Source organism: Rhinichthys klamathensis, unplaced genomic scaffold (assembly GCF_029890125.1).
Source record: "Rhinichthys klamathensis goyatoka isolate OS25496 unplaced genomic scaffold, OSU_Roscu_1.1 h1tg000666l_1, whole genome shotgun sequence".
In the NCBI taxonomy this organism is placed as follows: Eukaryota; Metazoa; Chordata; class Actinopteri; order Cypriniformes; family Leuciscidae; genus Rhinichthys; species Rhinichthys klamathensis.
Genome location: NW_026607105.1, coordinates 284,471 through 301,311, shown reverse-complemented (window position 1 = coordinate 301,311; position 16,841 = coordinate 284,471). Strand labels below are relative to the sequence as shown.

Here is a 16,841-nt window from a genome sequence, read left to right as displayed (position 1 = left end):
CTAATTAAAGGGGAGTTGAGAGCACAAATCACAAAATAGGACTAGTAGTCATGAAAACGTGTTCAGATTTAGCATATTAATGATGCATTCACCTCATAAATCATGACACACTGCTCTAGCACAGGAAAGTGCATACAAGTTCAAATGCATGCTTTTAAAATGAAAAAGTATCGGTATCGGTATCGATATCGGCGATACTGGCCCTGTATTTGGTATCGGATCGATACAGAAATTTGCAGTATCGCCCATCACTACGCCTCCATAGACAGCAACTGACAAAATAGTGTTTTTTTGACACTTCAAAAAGTTCAGAGATAGCAAAACTAATTCATAAGAATTTAGTGCAAATTTTCTGAAGAGACTCAGTCGCTTTATATGATGATTAGATTGAATTTAGGCTTTAATTGACATAAACATTAATCATCTCACACATCAGTTGTGGTAAAAGGAAGCTCAAGCATGTGCGAGAAATGAGTCTCATCATGTTATGCTGCACGTTTGAGCTTCCGCAAGAACCAAGGTTCATTCTCACGCAGCACATTTGAGGTTTGTTTTCCGCATCAAGCAGGTTCGGTTGAGCTTCTGTTTATGTTCGCTGATCAATGTTTAAATGTGAAAAAAAGATTCATATGGATTAGTTTTACGATCTCTTTATGATTTTTTTTTGAAGTGTCAGCTAGTGTTTCAGTTGTGTCTATGGTGGAACAGAAAGCTCTCAGATTTCATCAAAAAGATATTAATTTGTGTTCCGAAGATGAATGGAAATCTTATGGATTTGGAATGAGGTAAGGGTAATTGACAGAATTTTAATTTTTGCGTGAACCGTTTAATGTTTTAATGTGCGTTCTTACTTAAATCTTTTTTTAACCCTAACTTTTACTTTTTATAAAACAGCCAAGCCAGTTAGCTCCTCTTCATCCAATGGAATGGATTAAATTTGATTTGATTATATAGCCTAGTATTCTTTATATTATAAATTAAGGTCTGTTTTTTTTATTATTATTTTTATTTATTGGTATTTAAGGTCTGTTTTTAATGCAGTAGTGCTTTGAGAAAAAGTGATTGTTTTGAATGTTTTAGACATTCTGGTGCCATCAACCTGGCAAGGCTTTCCGTTGCTCAACAATCACAAGGCTGGAAACTCTCTTTACTGTGAAAAATAACGTGCATTCGTATCTCTCTTCCTTCCCCCCATCACAGAAAACAAACACGCAGAATAATAAACGATAGAGGAGTTCTGTGTTTAAGTTGGACGGGATTTCTAGCACAAACGGTGGGAAAGGATGCTGGCTGCAGGTCTGTACTCCGAGCAGAGCTGAGGTGAGCAAAGCAGCACAACCGGAGAAATGCTTTAGCTAAAGCCAAACCACGAGATAAGATACAAGGGCTTTGCCACGAATCTCGATATACCTTTGGGTGCTTGTTGAGTGATATTTTGTCATCTGGAGGAGGAAAAACAGGACAAAATAGAAAAAATATTGAGGTGAAACAACTTAATGTGATTGTAATCAAAGCATCACTTTGTTTACCAGCTTGGCATTCTGTCGCTGATGTGGCACCGTTTCGAAATGCATCATTAAAGCCATTAACTTTCGTAATTTCCCCAATTTTCTTTATTTCAAATACAAACAGTCTCCAGGTTCTATGGCCAAGCGCTCCCAGACCTCCTGTTTCACAGGGAGCTATCAGATGAATGCTGGGATATCTTAGGGGCTTTCTGGCTGATTGGAACATATTCTAAATGATCCTGAAAAAGCCCTAATAGCAAACACAGGTGGGAAAAGCATTACGAGCCCATCAGGGCTGCTACCATTCTCACAGAGACAGCTAACGCTAAAAGAAAACATTCAAGGCAATCATGATGAAGAGGGAAAGAGATGCAGGGTGAGAGGAGTGTGTACTTCCTTTGTGAAGGAAAGTAGTTGAATTGTACTGTAACAACTCCTAGAACGGTTAATTAGACGGTAAGTGAACTCTGGAAGCAAAGCGGGCTATTGCTCTAATTCCAAAATTGTTCTGCTAATGAGCCTCGCAAAAACAACCATCAGACTACTTTTCAATTACATAAAGCCGATTGAGCTGTAGTTAAAATCTGAACTATATCATTTGTACAGTGCAATATTTATTTATTAGACCAAGAAGGCTCCCAAAAGCATTTCCTTTTTAAAAGATAAAAAAAGTACTGCAAAATTACCATGATAAACACACATAATTAAGAATATTTAACAGGAAAACAGTTTATAATTGGCAGTACCACACATAGTTATATACCCTCCTGAGACCCAGAAAAAAAAAGTTTTTTGAATTTAGTTTTTTTCCATGTCATCACACTGTTTAGAGCACAATAAACAAATGGTAAAAAAACACATATATAAAATAATATTTTATTCATACGTTATGCTATGTCCTCTGTAGTGGACGCCAGGACTAAGTTGTTTAAAAAATAAAATGACATGAAATTATATGTATAGGCAAAAACAATGGGATTTTTTATCTTTATATTTTTTATTTTTTATCACCAATAAATTTTGGGGTTTCAGGATTTTTTCAACCAAAATTTGTATAAAGATTATTCTCAACTATGTTATGAAAGAAATAATGGAATGAATTGATACACCATTTTACTTTTTGCAATATGTGGGTAAAATGGCCATAAATTAATATTCCCATTCAATGCAATGTATCTATACACTGTATCTAATTTGCACATTAATGTGTTCTTGGAGCAACATTTAATGAAAAAAGAAGTGTAAAAATTGGAGTAATAATTGGCAACATTTTAATAATAATATCTAATATTTCATAGGAATATTGATGTATAAATTATTTCCATATTCACTTGTTGTGTCTCCCAGAATGCCTGATAAACATGATTTTAGTCCTGATGTCCTCTACAGTGGACACGTTTGAAATCAATGCCCTGTTCTGTAACAGAAAGTATTTTTTTTATTTGAAACCCCTTAACATTTTCCTGAGATGTTGTTTTATGAAATACAATTTGAAAAAGTAGTCCAATTTAAATATAATTACAATATATTATCATATTTCCATAAGAATGCTACATTTGATCACTAAATTAATGTCAGACATTTTTAAAGACCAAGGTTTTCATGGTGAAACCTCCAAACGTTTGGTATCTCTCAAAAGTCCTGAATGTGCTCTTTACAGGACACCCAGGTTCTGTCATGTGACATGTATGATGTCAGAGAAATTCACTAAAATATAATGTCCACTACAGTGGACAAAAGTCTATTCTTGGGTCCCAGGAGGATACAGTAGATCAGAAATACTGTCAAAATGCATAGGCATGCACTTAAAATATCCTTATGAAATATATATATATATATATGCCCTATAAAAAAATTATATAAATTATAGATATTTTGTTTTCTCAGAGGGTAAAAGACAATGACTTAAGGTCACCATGGACATTTCTTCTTCTTCTTTTTTTTTTTTTACAGAATTACAGTATTTATTATAAACGATTCATCCGTGCAAATCATATTTTATTTTAATTCAAATGCCCTCGGAATCTTTAATCAAAAAACGTTAATCTCCCCTCCCCCTCGAAACGACATCTGTTCTCTTCATGATGTATGTCTCGGAGAAGGGTGGGACTAAATGTTCTCCACAACTGACTGCAACCTGCCATTCATTTCGGTGTCCATTTAGTTAGCAACACTCAAATTCCTATCATCCAATCAATGAATTCCTGAGGACAAAGTCCCACCCTTAATCTTTTTTCGTTTCTTGTTCCACTTCACTCGGATACATCTCAATAGGGAAGAAAAGACTATCGCAACTTCCATTTCATGGCGACTTTAAACTGTGCACACATCAATAAAAAATAGGCCTGAGCTTATAAGCTTTTTCTTTGTGCGGTGATACTGATCATCATCATCATCGTGCCACAAAAACAAAACATTTTTATATTTTATTTAAACAATATAGTGCATATTCAGAATAGAGATACTACTATACTTTTGCTTTGTTTAATGCATCTTTATTAAGTACTGTAACTGAGAATGCCTTTCCACTGATCTTCCAGAAGAGATGTGAAAATCAAATGCAGTGTTACTGTTAATTATTTCACTTCTAACAGCAGAAAGGTGAAACAATAGAGCAGGATTTGGGCAGAAATGTTCAATACTATGTGGACACAAGCTCAAAGACGGTTGCATCTAGTCTTAACCAACATGTGATCATGTGTACGTTTGAAATCTTTGAAACTGTCTACCAGGATTAATTACTAACTCAGGAAAACATGAGAACTGGAATGTGGAACAGCATACCTAAAGATGAGTTTAAGTTAAAATATAAATAGTTAATTTAAAACACACACACACACACACACACACACACACACACACACACACACACACACACACACACACACACACACACACACACACACACACACACACACACACACACACACACACAGCAACTGTACAGTTATTATTTCAAATGCAAAAGTGAATATGAATGGCAAAAACAGCTCCCTCCTGTGGATATTAGCATGAGTACATTTTGCACGTTTTATTTTCAAGTCTTTCCAAAATACTTGATGGAAAAAATCTGTAAGTTTTATTTACTGCCAGATCTGAAATAATCATGGACATGATTTAAATTCTTAAGTTTGTAAGATTCAGGTTGTGATGCCCACCATCACTTCACTAATGTCCCACAGTTTCTTGGCCACCTCCTCGTCTGTGGCCTTAGCTAACAGCTGTTCCTCAAGACAGTTAGCAAAGCACTTCCCTTGAACGCCGTCCACATCTTCAGAGCAGGCCAGATAGATAGAAGTCTGCGCACCCTCCTCGGGGGACTTGAAGAAGGCCCGTGAAGCCAGGTTAAACAGAGGCTTCACCAGCAGCGGGATGTGGACATGTCTGCCCAGGTTAGTCCTCACGATCCCTGGGGTGAGAGCGTTTACCGTCACTCCTGTGTCCTCAAGGCTGTGCGAGAGCTCCATTGTGAAGAGAAGGTTGGCTAGTTTACTCCGTGCATAAGCGAAAGCTTTATCGTAGCTCTGCTCGCTGTTCAGGTCATCAAAGTTTATTTCGCCATACTTGTAAAGTTTGGAGGACACCACAATGATGCGACTAGGAGCTGAACGTTTCAGGAGGTCCAACAGGAGGTTCGTGAGCAGGAAGTGACCTAGATGATTGACAGCAAACTGCATCTCAAACCCATCTTCTGATTTGGTGTAAGGACACTGGTAGATTCCAGCATTGTTGATCAGGATGTCAATCCTTGACTCTTCCTGTTTGAGATACAACAACAGAAATGCCAAATTGTTAATGTATGCAGTATTTCAGAATACAAGAATGACAAGACAAAATAATCACAACTCTATCAATCGTTACAACTTTATTCTACTCTAATTGAAATGCTCTTCTCTCCTTTCTTTGCCTATTCTTCTTTATGCACAACATTTGAAAACAAATGGACCATAGATAAAACAGAAATACACAATTAAATATTTACATTGAACATAAACTGAAATGGGCCATTACTGAGAGGAAGAACATTAAGCCCTAGTATATATGCCATAACAAATATATAGGGTAGCAGGGCTACTTAAAATAGAAGTTGTAACAAGTCCATTTACATAAATGTGTTTTCTCTAGTAGTGGTTTTGTTCATTAGTTTCATGGTGTTTAGCCGTCTTGAATTGAATTGAGTGAATTTTGTCTTCTATAAAACTATATTATATAAACATCACTATATTTTAAAGCTGCAGTCTGTAACTTTTGGTGCTCTATCAGTTAATAAACAGAACTGCATGCGTCTTGCGGAAGAACATTGTAGTCGGAGCGACTTCTCTCTGTTTATGTCTATGACGAGTCATGCAGGTACTGGGCTACTCCGCAGTGGTACGACCTGTACCAGTCTAAAATAGTCCGAATATACTTATTGTAGGATTACTGTAGTGATTCAGACAAAAACACAGTTTGGAAAATGGATTTATGATGTAGCCTACTTGATTATACATTTTGTACACACAAAAAAAGTTACGGACTGCTTTTAATTATAAATGTATTATTTACAATATTCAGTAAATTGACTTTAAAAAATAAACACCTTAAGAAATTATTCCGGTCCTAACTTTATAATTATTTTGACAAAGTTGCAAAGGCATTTTCCCCCCAAGCTTGCGCGCGCACGCCGCGCAGTCACGTGCACTTACCAAACTTCTCGAGCATGCTATAACGTTAGTTCACATAATAAGCGCATGACGCTTGCACTCCCTTTGTCGGTATTTATTGTGCACCTGTTTCTTGTCGAAAACAATTCAGTCGTAGTACCATGCTATGCGTGCCTTATATGTATATTTACTACACAAGAGTAACAAACACTGTGCTTGGTTTGGTACAGTACCTTGATTATATCTTCGCAAAAAATACGGACCGATTTAAGCGACGCCAGGTCCAAGAGTTTTATCACTAGTTCCCCTTGCTCTGGTCCGGCCTCCTGCTTGATCTCCTGGGCTGCTTTCTCTGCCCGTTCTCGGTTTCTACATGCCATGATCACCCGGCCCTGACGCCGTAGCAGCTCCGCAGCCGTGGCTTTTCCAATGCCACTGTTTGCCCCGGTCACGATAATAGTTTTGCCGCGCAGCATATCGATGACTTCATCAAAATGTTAATAATAGGTAATATCTGCTTTACTGCTGATCCTTCTGGGGCCATCAACAACGTCCAGTTCATGAACAGGTTTGTAGGCGTAAACAATCACGCATGTGGGGAGTAACCGGAATGTTATTGAACTACATTACCCAGAAGTCGTAGCGGGTTCAAACGCAATGCCCGTGTATTGCTTTTTTAGTTGATTTTTTATTTTATTTACAAGCAATACAAATGCAAACCACATGCATCCTTTCACAGATGGACGGGGCTTACAGTTTAAGATTATAAGTAAATATTCTCATTCCTTCTATTCAGTTACATTCATAATATATTCTATATTCAAATTTATTCTAGCAAATAAAAAATAATCTTACATTTTTTTCCAATATCTTTTTCTATGAAATTCCCAAACAAGTTTTCCCTCCACAATTATTCAAAATAATTTGTACAATTCCTCCTACTACTAACTACTATTTCTTTTCATTAACATTAATAGACCTGAAGGTAAGGTATAGCCTTTATTAAATAAGTTAAATTATGTTTAAAGAGAGAATGACCACTTGTGGATAATTTATTAAAACGTTTGTCTAATTGGTCATGTGAACTCACATCTTTATGGGTAGTTCCAGCCTTTATTTATCCATCTAGGTCTAGAAACCCATGTTTCTAGTCAAATCCATGTTTTAGAACTATACAAACTGAACAGCTTTATTTAGGCACTAAACATAAACCACAAACCAAATAAGATCACTCATTTAATTGATCATCATAATGAATAAATCCAGCATTCATAACAGTGATCAACACATTTTTTTGTTTTGTGGAAAATAAAATATACATTTACACTTTATGGTAAACATAAAAGGGGTAATATATTCTAAATACAATATATCAACTGTTTCTCCACATGCTTGTCCTCATTTCATCATTTACTCAGGGCACAGTTTGTGTATTATTGTGGCAAGGTCTGTCAGGAACACTGGTGGCGGGCCACACACTGATAGTGAGGAGGGTGAAGTTCAGGTATCGAAATACAACATCTAAAATAATGTAGATAAAACTTAAATTTACATTGCATAATAAAATATCACACTATAAATCAAATACAGTTGCAATATATATTCCCTGAGGTATATAAATATTCTATTTTAAACTCTTGATTAAACAATATAAAATTGGAATGAACAAGGCATAATGGCTGGTAAACACTTCTAATTGCACATTATTCTCTTAAAAATAGAAAAAGAAAGGGCTGAAGTTTGAAGTTTAACCTTACAGTGCTGCTGTCAGATTAGTACAGTACATAATATGTAGGCCATTTTGAGCACAGGCACAGTAGCTTCTTTGTATTTATATTTCCAGTAATCCATTTAACTTAAACCATCTGTACAGAACAGATCAAGGTTCAAAATATTCTCAGAAGCAACCAAAAATAAATAAATAAAATTAACTTGAGGGACCTAAAGAGATGGGACTTTTGATAATCATCAAATCATTAAATTTTTTCCTCTGCACCACTTTCTATCCGTTTCCCCTTATGATATTTCTGTCCAATTCCATAGGGCACATGAGCAGCGATTGTCCCGAGCTCCTGGGCGCCCTCGATGTGAAACATCTGATCATCAAAGAAGATGTGTGGCCTAATCTTATGAAGGAGAGGCCCCTTAGGAGCCCCAGCCAAAAAGAGGGCCTCGTCTACTTCCAACCCCCAGCTCCGTAGGGTCTTCAGGACGCGGGCCCCAGCGCTGGCAGCACTTCGAGCTGTGACCAAGTAAGTGCGAATTGGGCAGTTGATTCTTTGGTCTTTTGCATAGAACTTGCGCTGGAGTTTCCCCAATGCTTCCAGAAAACATTTTAAGGGGCCCTAGGAGACAAATCAAGGATAAAAAGGACTTTGCATGCACCGAACATGACAAGATGGATAAAATGTTAGAATCAGAATTAATAATGAACATTAGTAGTCAACAAGTCTTAGTTTACCTGAGCAAGAGGCTTGTTCTCAAACTCTTTCTCATGCTTAAAAAAGGTGTCCAATCCGTGTTCCTTCACGATAATCTCAGACTCGTCAGAAAACAAAACAGCATCCCCGTCGAAGGCTACACGTAGCTGCGTGTCACTGAGCTCGTTCTCACTGTCACAGGTGAACATTGTGGCAGCGGCAATTCCTGTAGAAATGGCCATTTAAAACAAATTTAGATTCATTTTCAGCTCATCTAAAGCAAGATTGTTTTTTTTCTGTATTGAAATTAAAATGCCAGTTATATCACAATGCATTCATTTTTTTTTTTTTTTTTTTTTTTAATACCTTCTTCGATAGCTTCCTGTACCTTCTTTGAATCTTTGGACAGGTAGAGGTTGGTCATGTAGGCCTTTAGGTAACCAATCGGACTCTCTCCACCCGTCATGCAAAATCTCTCTATATTTAGATCTGGGGAGAGAGAGAGAGAGAAGATAATTCATGTAATTGTTGTTTGTATAGTATGCAGTGAATATGCTTTTAATGCTTTTTAAAAAAAAGCAGTACATATGCTTTTTTCCTGTCAGGTGTGCTGTAAAAAAAAAAAAAAAAAAAAAAAAAAAAAACATTATGTAAATCACTGGACAGTTTTTCCAGACAGATTTTTAGCCAAATTCTGTTCTGTCTGCCTGCACTGACATATTTCCTGTTGAACTAGGTCTGTGTAGAATAATATTTTAAAGAAAATGATGTTGATCACTGTCAAAGGCTAAATTGTAGGCTAATATATGTTGTTTGGTTGAAAACTAGCTTTAGACAATCCTGAATAGGACTTCTGAGTTCTCCTCCCGAGTCTCTGTTTTCTTTCCATACCGTAGTGATTGATGCTGTTGATGAGACGAACTCCGACCTGGGCGTGGTTATTAGTCATCAGCACAATATCAAACAGCTCCTCGCTGTCTGGGTATAGTTCCCTCAAACGAGCATTTACGTTCATTAGCGCCTGTTGATTAGAAAAACAGGTGTGGCTTTGGATGCCTAAGAATATCCACGTTAGTCAACACTACTGTGATGTATAGTTGTTTAGTGCAATAATATGTGATATAAAAACGTAAAGGAAATCATCAATTACACAGTGTTCCTGGTAGAGGTAATGCTCTGTGTAATGCAGTAATGCTCTGTGTTTGAGTCCTGCCCTGCAATAAAAAGGTCTAAAGTCCCTCCATGAACAGAAGTGATAGCACACATTTGTTTTCCAGCATGCTGCTCTACATATTTTCCATGATTCGTATCAGTGCTATTTTAATTTGTCCGGGAGATATAGTCATGATATTGTCCTGGAGATATAGTCATGTGTCATAAAAGTGGCAAAATAGTGTTTCAACCAGCTTAACTTGACCAGTGTCAGGTGTGTACTAGAATCCCTGTGCTAGGATTTGTCACTTGCTAGCATTGGCTAATTGTAATTTGGATTGCAATGGCAATTAAATATTACTTTACTAATTGTGCCATCATTTTTAAAGAGCTGCCAAATTCATTGCTAATAAAAATCATAGATGAAAATGTATAACTGTACATGCATACTGTATATTCTGGTCAGTGTTTACTAATCTAAATGTTTATTAGTTTACTAGGTTGCTAGTCTTAACTACTTTACTGATGTTTAATACATTTAATGGTGAAAAGGACATTATGTGAAGCTCTTTGAGTTGTTTAGTAAAGTCCTTTAAGGCATATTAGTCCTCTTTACTTTTTTTTTTTGACGAAATAAAGAAGTTAGATAAAAGGTAATTCAATTAGATTTAGATGACAGCTAGGTGCTGGCGAATGTAAAGTGAGTGTTATGACAGACAGTTTTGAAATCTAGTAGTATGATCAGTATGCACTGTTTTGTCTTGTTACCTTAACGAAAGGAAACGAGACCCCTGGGGTAAAAAGCTGATCCTCCAGCTCCAGCTGGTGCGCGACGTACCTCTCCAGCCCCTCCTCTTCAAACACCTTCCTCTCCTTCACCATGTTAAACAGCGTGCGCGAGGACACCGCAATGGTCACTGCGTTGCTGGGTTTGGGCTGCAAATCAAAAGCAGACAAATGTTTACAATAGCTGTGGACGACAAACAACCTGCTCTATTCGGTCAGATGTGTGCAGAGCTGCTGTCACTGGCGTAATGACGCACCATCTACACTGCAAGAGAACTCGCTTTCAGTGTAGACAGCTTTCTTCGATTATAATATACGTGTTTTCTAGTTTTTCGCGTCGCTATCACTGTAGATTGGGTATCGGATGGGGGAGACACTGCTGTCATTCGCAGCTTGTTTACACTAACAATCGCTTACCGGACGGGGCTTCTTCGCTGTTTTCGCGTTGTCAAATAATGTTTTGAGAGCTGCCCAGTCTTTTTCTTCGCTGTTGCCGGAGTTGGACTGTCCTCCTCTCTCAGTGTCTTCATGTTTGCTCATATTGTTGTTTTGGCAGGGACAGGGAGACTCGACTTGTTGTGTCCAGCGTCCCTTCTCTGCGGTAACGTTAGTTGAATACCTCTCAGCATCAGTACGACGCAGTGACGTCACCAGCCCTGGGCAAGTGTCTCGCATAACGATTTACATTTAATCTTTTTTCAGTCAGTTTCAATCATAAAAACAAAATGAATAAATAATAAGCGTCTTCGTAAATGCACTGCATGCTAATTTCTTTGTTGTTGTTGTTGCGAAAGCATTTACACTTAACACTTGTTTTGTTTTAGTTAGCTACATTGACTGGCACATCAGAAATATCCTTTATAATAAGCTATAGATTAGATGCTCATTCATCTGGAGCTATAATTGTGTAGAGATAATTTAGCCTATGTATTATTGTGGTGAACATATTATTATTGAGCCTACATTTTACATCTTATTTGCATCCGTCTTTGGAAAAAATATCCTTTTCCTGAGAACAAAGTTCAGCTTAATTTACATGCATAGGATAAAAATACCTGCATTACATAGGTGACACATGTCTGGTTTTATTGTGTTCGTTAAAATGCAATTATTTTATTTTAGTTTCAGTTTGGATGACCATAATGGTATTCAAGTAATGTTTGAAGCCTACATACAAAACCACTAATAAAATTGTAAGCTTATATTTAATTGTATTTTTGACTTATTTTCTGAGAAATCCTTGTGACATCTAGCCTCAGTCTCACCTTCAACACAGGCAGGTGTTATCTGGATATGTCAGGAGGTATTATTATGGAGTGAATTTTTGTAAATAGTGTGGAAGTATTTGTTAGTATTTTTTTCCACGTCATTGTATTAGAGGGCATCTACACATCTAACCTAGTGGTAGGTTTTATTGGTAGCATTGGTCGATAGGTGGCATTGGTTTGGCTCTGATGCAGGGGCGTAGCACAAGATCCCGGGCCCTATGTATAGGCAGTCCTGATGGGCCCCCATGTTCCAAATACAATATATTCCAGACTTTTCAAGGGCCCTCTCTCCCCTTGGGGCCCTGGTAATCAGTACTGGTTTTACCCCCAGTCCGACGCCCCTGCTCTGATGTGTTATCACAAGGGATTTTCTAAAAAAAGAGACATGCAGATAAAATGAGATACATTGACGCTCAACGCATTGACGAATGCGGAAGCACAGAGGATAGAGCAAAACAAAACATCGGTCACGAATTAGAAGTGGTCATAGATTGTTCATTTACTTGGAAAGCCCACATTGATTATCTCTGTTCAAAATTCCAGCAGCGATTGTATTTTTTTTAAGGAGATTTATGTTGTTTGGAGTAAATCAGAGGATTCTGCAATTATTTTATTAAGCAGTTTTAGGTATAAATTATGGGATTCTAGCTTGGTATGGCAATCTTTCGGTCCAATCAAAATCACAGCTTGCACATCTTGTTTAAACTGCAATAACAGTCATGGGTGTATGAGAATATACATCACTTCAATTAATTTATGAGTGGTTGGTTCTTAAGAATAAACACAGACAATAGTGAGTGATTCAAGCCATGTTTTATTTCCAATGTATCAACTACTACCATCAGGGAAGTGTTATAGTTCCACTATGCAAAAGCAACCGTTATAAAAAATCATTTATACCTGTATCTATTCATATTTAAATAGTAAGATGTAGTAATTGTTATGAATTCTTTATTAATTTTTAATAATTTTTTGTCAATGTTTTTTCCCCTTAAATGATGTTGTCGTGTGTTGTGTTCTAGCCTGGTTATAACCAGACCATTCTCAGTTGTAACTGAGTTATGGTCTGGCAAAGCGTCATAGACAAATCATTTCCAGAGGGGCGTCACCAACGGACGTCGCGGGTATAGACCTAAAACCAATCAGAGCGATGAAGGAGATGACGTATGCAGAGCGGCGGAGAAACATCTCCGAGTGTTGTTCTTTGCTCGGTTTTTAACAAAAGGGAAACGTTCAAATCGCTTAAAACTAGCTTAAAACGAGTGATGTTCGACGGCGTCATCCATCTTTGTAATGTAGGCTACAAAATCTGCTTCAAAATCCCAGCGCTGTCGTCATCGTGTTAAGCCCGCCCCAACGTTTCTGATTGGTGCCGCAATTTCGGCGGATTGGAAATGGGCTTGAATGAGCTCTTTGCCAGACTAACTTTCAGAGCAAATCTAAATTTGCCGGAAGTTGTCTGGGTTTTCCCAGGCTAATTGCAACTTTGAATCCAAGACAAATTTCCTGAAAAGGACAATAAAGCTCTAAACTCTCTAATCATCTCCAGCACTCTTAATTTAGGAGCAGAGACCTATAGTCTTAACACATATGAACCTTTATGAAATCACTTATCCTAGTTTGACACACTTGAGACAAAATGTTTTGCTCTGAGCGGCTTTATACAAATGGCCGCCCCCAGGGCAAAGAAAAAGTCATTTAGGTAATGATTTATTGATTAATTTCACCATTAAAACCTTAATATCAGCTTTTGCCTTAATTTAATTTACAGTCTAAACCTTAAACAATATCACAAATAATCACCAAATTTAGCTGTTTTGACTTTGTAAATCACATTATAAGAGAAAGTATTGTGCTGCACCACCTGCAGGGCAGTGCATGTCAGGCCTTTACAAATCAAATTCGGATTTAGTCTCACTCATTTCTCACACCATAGGGTACATGAGCACCAATAACACCATTTTGAAGGGCTCCCTCAACGTGTGGTGTCTGGTCATCAAAGAAAATGTGGGGATTGATTGCTTTCAGCACAGGCCCTTTATGGGCACCAGACAGAAAGAATGCCTCATTTATCTCCAGCTTGTTCTTCTGAAGAGTCTTCAGGACTCTTAATCCAGGACTTGTTGTGCCACGTGATGTTACCAAGTAGGTACGAATTGGACAATTTTGCAGATTGAACTTCTGCTGGAGACGTACCAATGCTTGAAAAAACACACTTAGTGGGCCCTGCAAAATAATTACACACAAACACATTATTGCCATTTTTAGCGAGTTAATCAATTATTACATTAAATTGTAGTGTGCTGAATGATGAACTAAATGTTTAAACCTAATATCTACATAGTATATAGCATCTGTGGCATGCTTTTGATTTCCACACACAATTGCAACTCTCAACTCACATTGTGTACAGTAGAAGTGCTTTCGATGTTAACAAACTTTCAGTAGAAAGTTCCTTTAAATAACAAGGCTGTGTACCTTGTGAATGTTAAATATAACATGGCTTAACTGAGCCATCTGAGATTCAGCAGTATTAACATGTTGGTTTCGGACCAACATTCTTACCAGTTCCAAAGCTGTGTCCTCGTTTATAGATTAATTTTCAAAAAAACTTTGTAGCCCTTCGTTTTTGTAGACTCTCTCTGACTCATCTGAAAACAGGACTCCATCTCCATCAAAGGCCACACGTAACACTTCATCACTGTGCTCGTGGTAATCTCTCTGGAACATTGTGGCTGCACCATATCCTGAAAAACAATGCCATCACCATTTAAAAGCGTTATACTAGAAGTACCTACATGCAGCAAATGCCCACTTTCTCACTGCAGCACTGGATTTATGTAATACTCTCTTTTGCCTCATTCCACCGATTTCCCCCCAAACTCGGCTTAGAAGATGCAGAAAAAGTCTTAGACTGTTTACAAGGAGTGTTGGGGGTAACACAAGCTATGTAATCAGATTACACAAGTTACTTTGCTTTCCCATTTATTGACTGACACCTTTCCTGTCCCCATGTTGAGAGAAATCATGAGTAAGTGCAGAGGCGTTGTGTGCGCTGTGTGATCATGTGATGGGTTTAGTAGTTCTAGACTAAATGTGAGCAGGCATATACTCATCTCAAATCAGATTTAGTATTCCTCAAAATGAATAAAAACAGTGAAATGCAAACGCAGAATATTACAAACCTGCAGTAATTAAATATTTTAAATAACACAAATATACTCTATGTATTTAATCTAATTTTATTAACCACTTTATTAACCTTCTCAAGCGGCCTATTCTTCTGCAATCCAGAATGGCATCACAGCTGAGAGTTTTGAGCTGTGCCATCTAATGTACTTTGTTGAATTTGCATTTCCTTCATTTTTCCATTCATTTTACATATTCATTTCACGTTTGGTGAGAAAGGGCGTTTACATTTGCCAAAAATAGAACTTTTGTTTTTGTTATTAAAAAACAAACAAGCAAGCCCAGGTGAGAACAAGTAAAGCAAAAGTAATGTAATGCATTACTTTCCATAAAAGGTAACTAAGTAAGGTAATGCTTCCTTTTACAGTCCTGTTACCCATGTACTTACTATGTACTTATTATAGTAATTACAATTAATGGGTAATAACTAGGTACTAACCCTGAACCTACCCCTAAACCTACCCTAACACAGTTAGTTACTTTTTTAGGGAGTAATGCAATATTGTAACTCATTACTTTTAAAAGTAACGTTCCCCATCACTGGTTACAAGTACTTGCAAAAAATTTACAAAAGTTAAGATATTGTTTGTAAATTCTTTAATATTAGCGATATTGGTAATATATGTTGCTGTGAGTAATGGATGCCAACCTGTTTATAGTTGAAACTGCTCTGACATAAATGAAGAAAAATAAATGAAAAAACTTGATGCATCACCTGCAGTAATGGCCTTTTTCACATCCTGTGGGTTTGTGGACAGGTAGAGAACAGGCTTGATCTCACTAAGATGATCAAGCAGGGGTTTTTCACCAGTAATCTTACAGTCCAGATCTGCACAGACAAAATCACTAAATTGAGTTTAGTATCTTATTTTATTTATGTTGATACTAAAATTAGGTGAGTTAGGGTCTGCAGTAAGGGATAGTTCATAAAAAAGAACATTCATCATTTAATCAATGTCATTGATTGTTTTTTTTTGTGTTTTTTTTTTAATGGACCACAACAAAAAGTTTTGCAGAATGTTCACTCTGTTCTTTTCCATGTAATGAAAGCAGACATGTAGTCAATACGACTGGTGCTTCACTTTACAGTAAAGGTCCTTGCACACTGAGTCTGAAATTTGCGTCCGAAATTTTCGCACGTTAAAAAATAAATACAACTCACGTTATGTCTATCACGCTTTCACACTGCCTCCGAAACTTTCGTCCGCCATTAAAAAAATTCGGATCGGGTTCGATTTTCTGCGTTTTTTGCATCCATAACAAGCATTTTGAATGGTGTTTTGACAATTCAGACTCACCAAATGACGAATACAAAAAAACACTTAAAAAAATTTCGGACTCAGTGCGCAAGGAGCTTAAGTGTAATAAGTAGCCATGTGATATTTTAATGTGAATGCTGAAATCCTGTTTCTAGTTTCACTGCATGCATATATTGTATGGGAAAGAGCATTCTTCAGAATTATAAAATAAAAAAGAGAGAAACACTCCTCTACACTTACTGTATTTTTGGATATTCTTGTTCAGGTGATCCGTGTCCTGATTGTCGGTAGGTATCACTAATATTACACACCGCTCTTCAATGGCTGGGTCCAGCTTAGTCAAACGTTGATTCACCATTGTAAGAGCTTAGTGCAGAATAATCAAAATACACTAAATACTAACACCTGTCAAATTAAACAAATTACTTAATCTTTGGGGATTCTTGCTAGTTATAACCAAGTTAAAGTACTGAATTCTCAGTGAAAATAGATGCACATGGATACAAAAAACTTCTACTTTGCTAAATGTTTAATATTAGTGAATTCCAAAAGACCTTTACTGGGTTTACAGGTAAAAGTAAATGCAATATTGATTAACACAGAGAAAATGCTGTTG

General features: G+C 37.0%; 2 protein-coding genes across 2 annotated transcripts; both read right to left on the bottom strand.

The window, feature by feature from the left end:
- Positions 1–4,568: 4,568 nt before the first annotated feature.
- Positions 4,569–6,762, bottom strand: rdh14a (retinol dehydrogenase 14a). Its single transcript, XM_056241736.1, has 2 exons — positions 6,385–6,762; positions 4,569–5,266 (listed from the first exon to the last, which is right to left on the bottom strand). The coding sequence occupies exons 1-2, from the start codon at positions 6,625–6,627 to the stop codon at positions 4,649–4,651; spliced, it is 861 nt and encodes a 286-aa protein (XP_056097711.1). The 5' UTR covers positions 6,628–6,762; the 3' UTR covers positions 4,569–4,648.
- A 904-nt stretch (positions 6,763–7,666) lies between these two features.
- nt5c1ba (5'-nucleotidase, cytosolic IB a) lies at positions 7,667–11,148 on the bottom strand. Its single transcript, XM_056241735.1, has 6 exons — positions 10,927–11,148; positions 10,492–10,659; positions 9,463–9,592; positions 8,938–9,060; positions 8,613–8,797; positions 7,667–8,496 (listed from the first exon to the last, which is right to left on the bottom strand). The coding sequence occupies exons 1-6, from the start codon at positions 11,047–11,049 to the stop codon at positions 8,128–8,130; spliced, it is 1,098 nt and encodes a 365-aa protein (XP_056097710.1). The 5' UTR covers positions 11,050–11,148; the 3' UTR covers positions 7,667–8,127.
- Between the last annotated feature and the right edge of the window lie 5,693 nt (positions 11,149–16,841).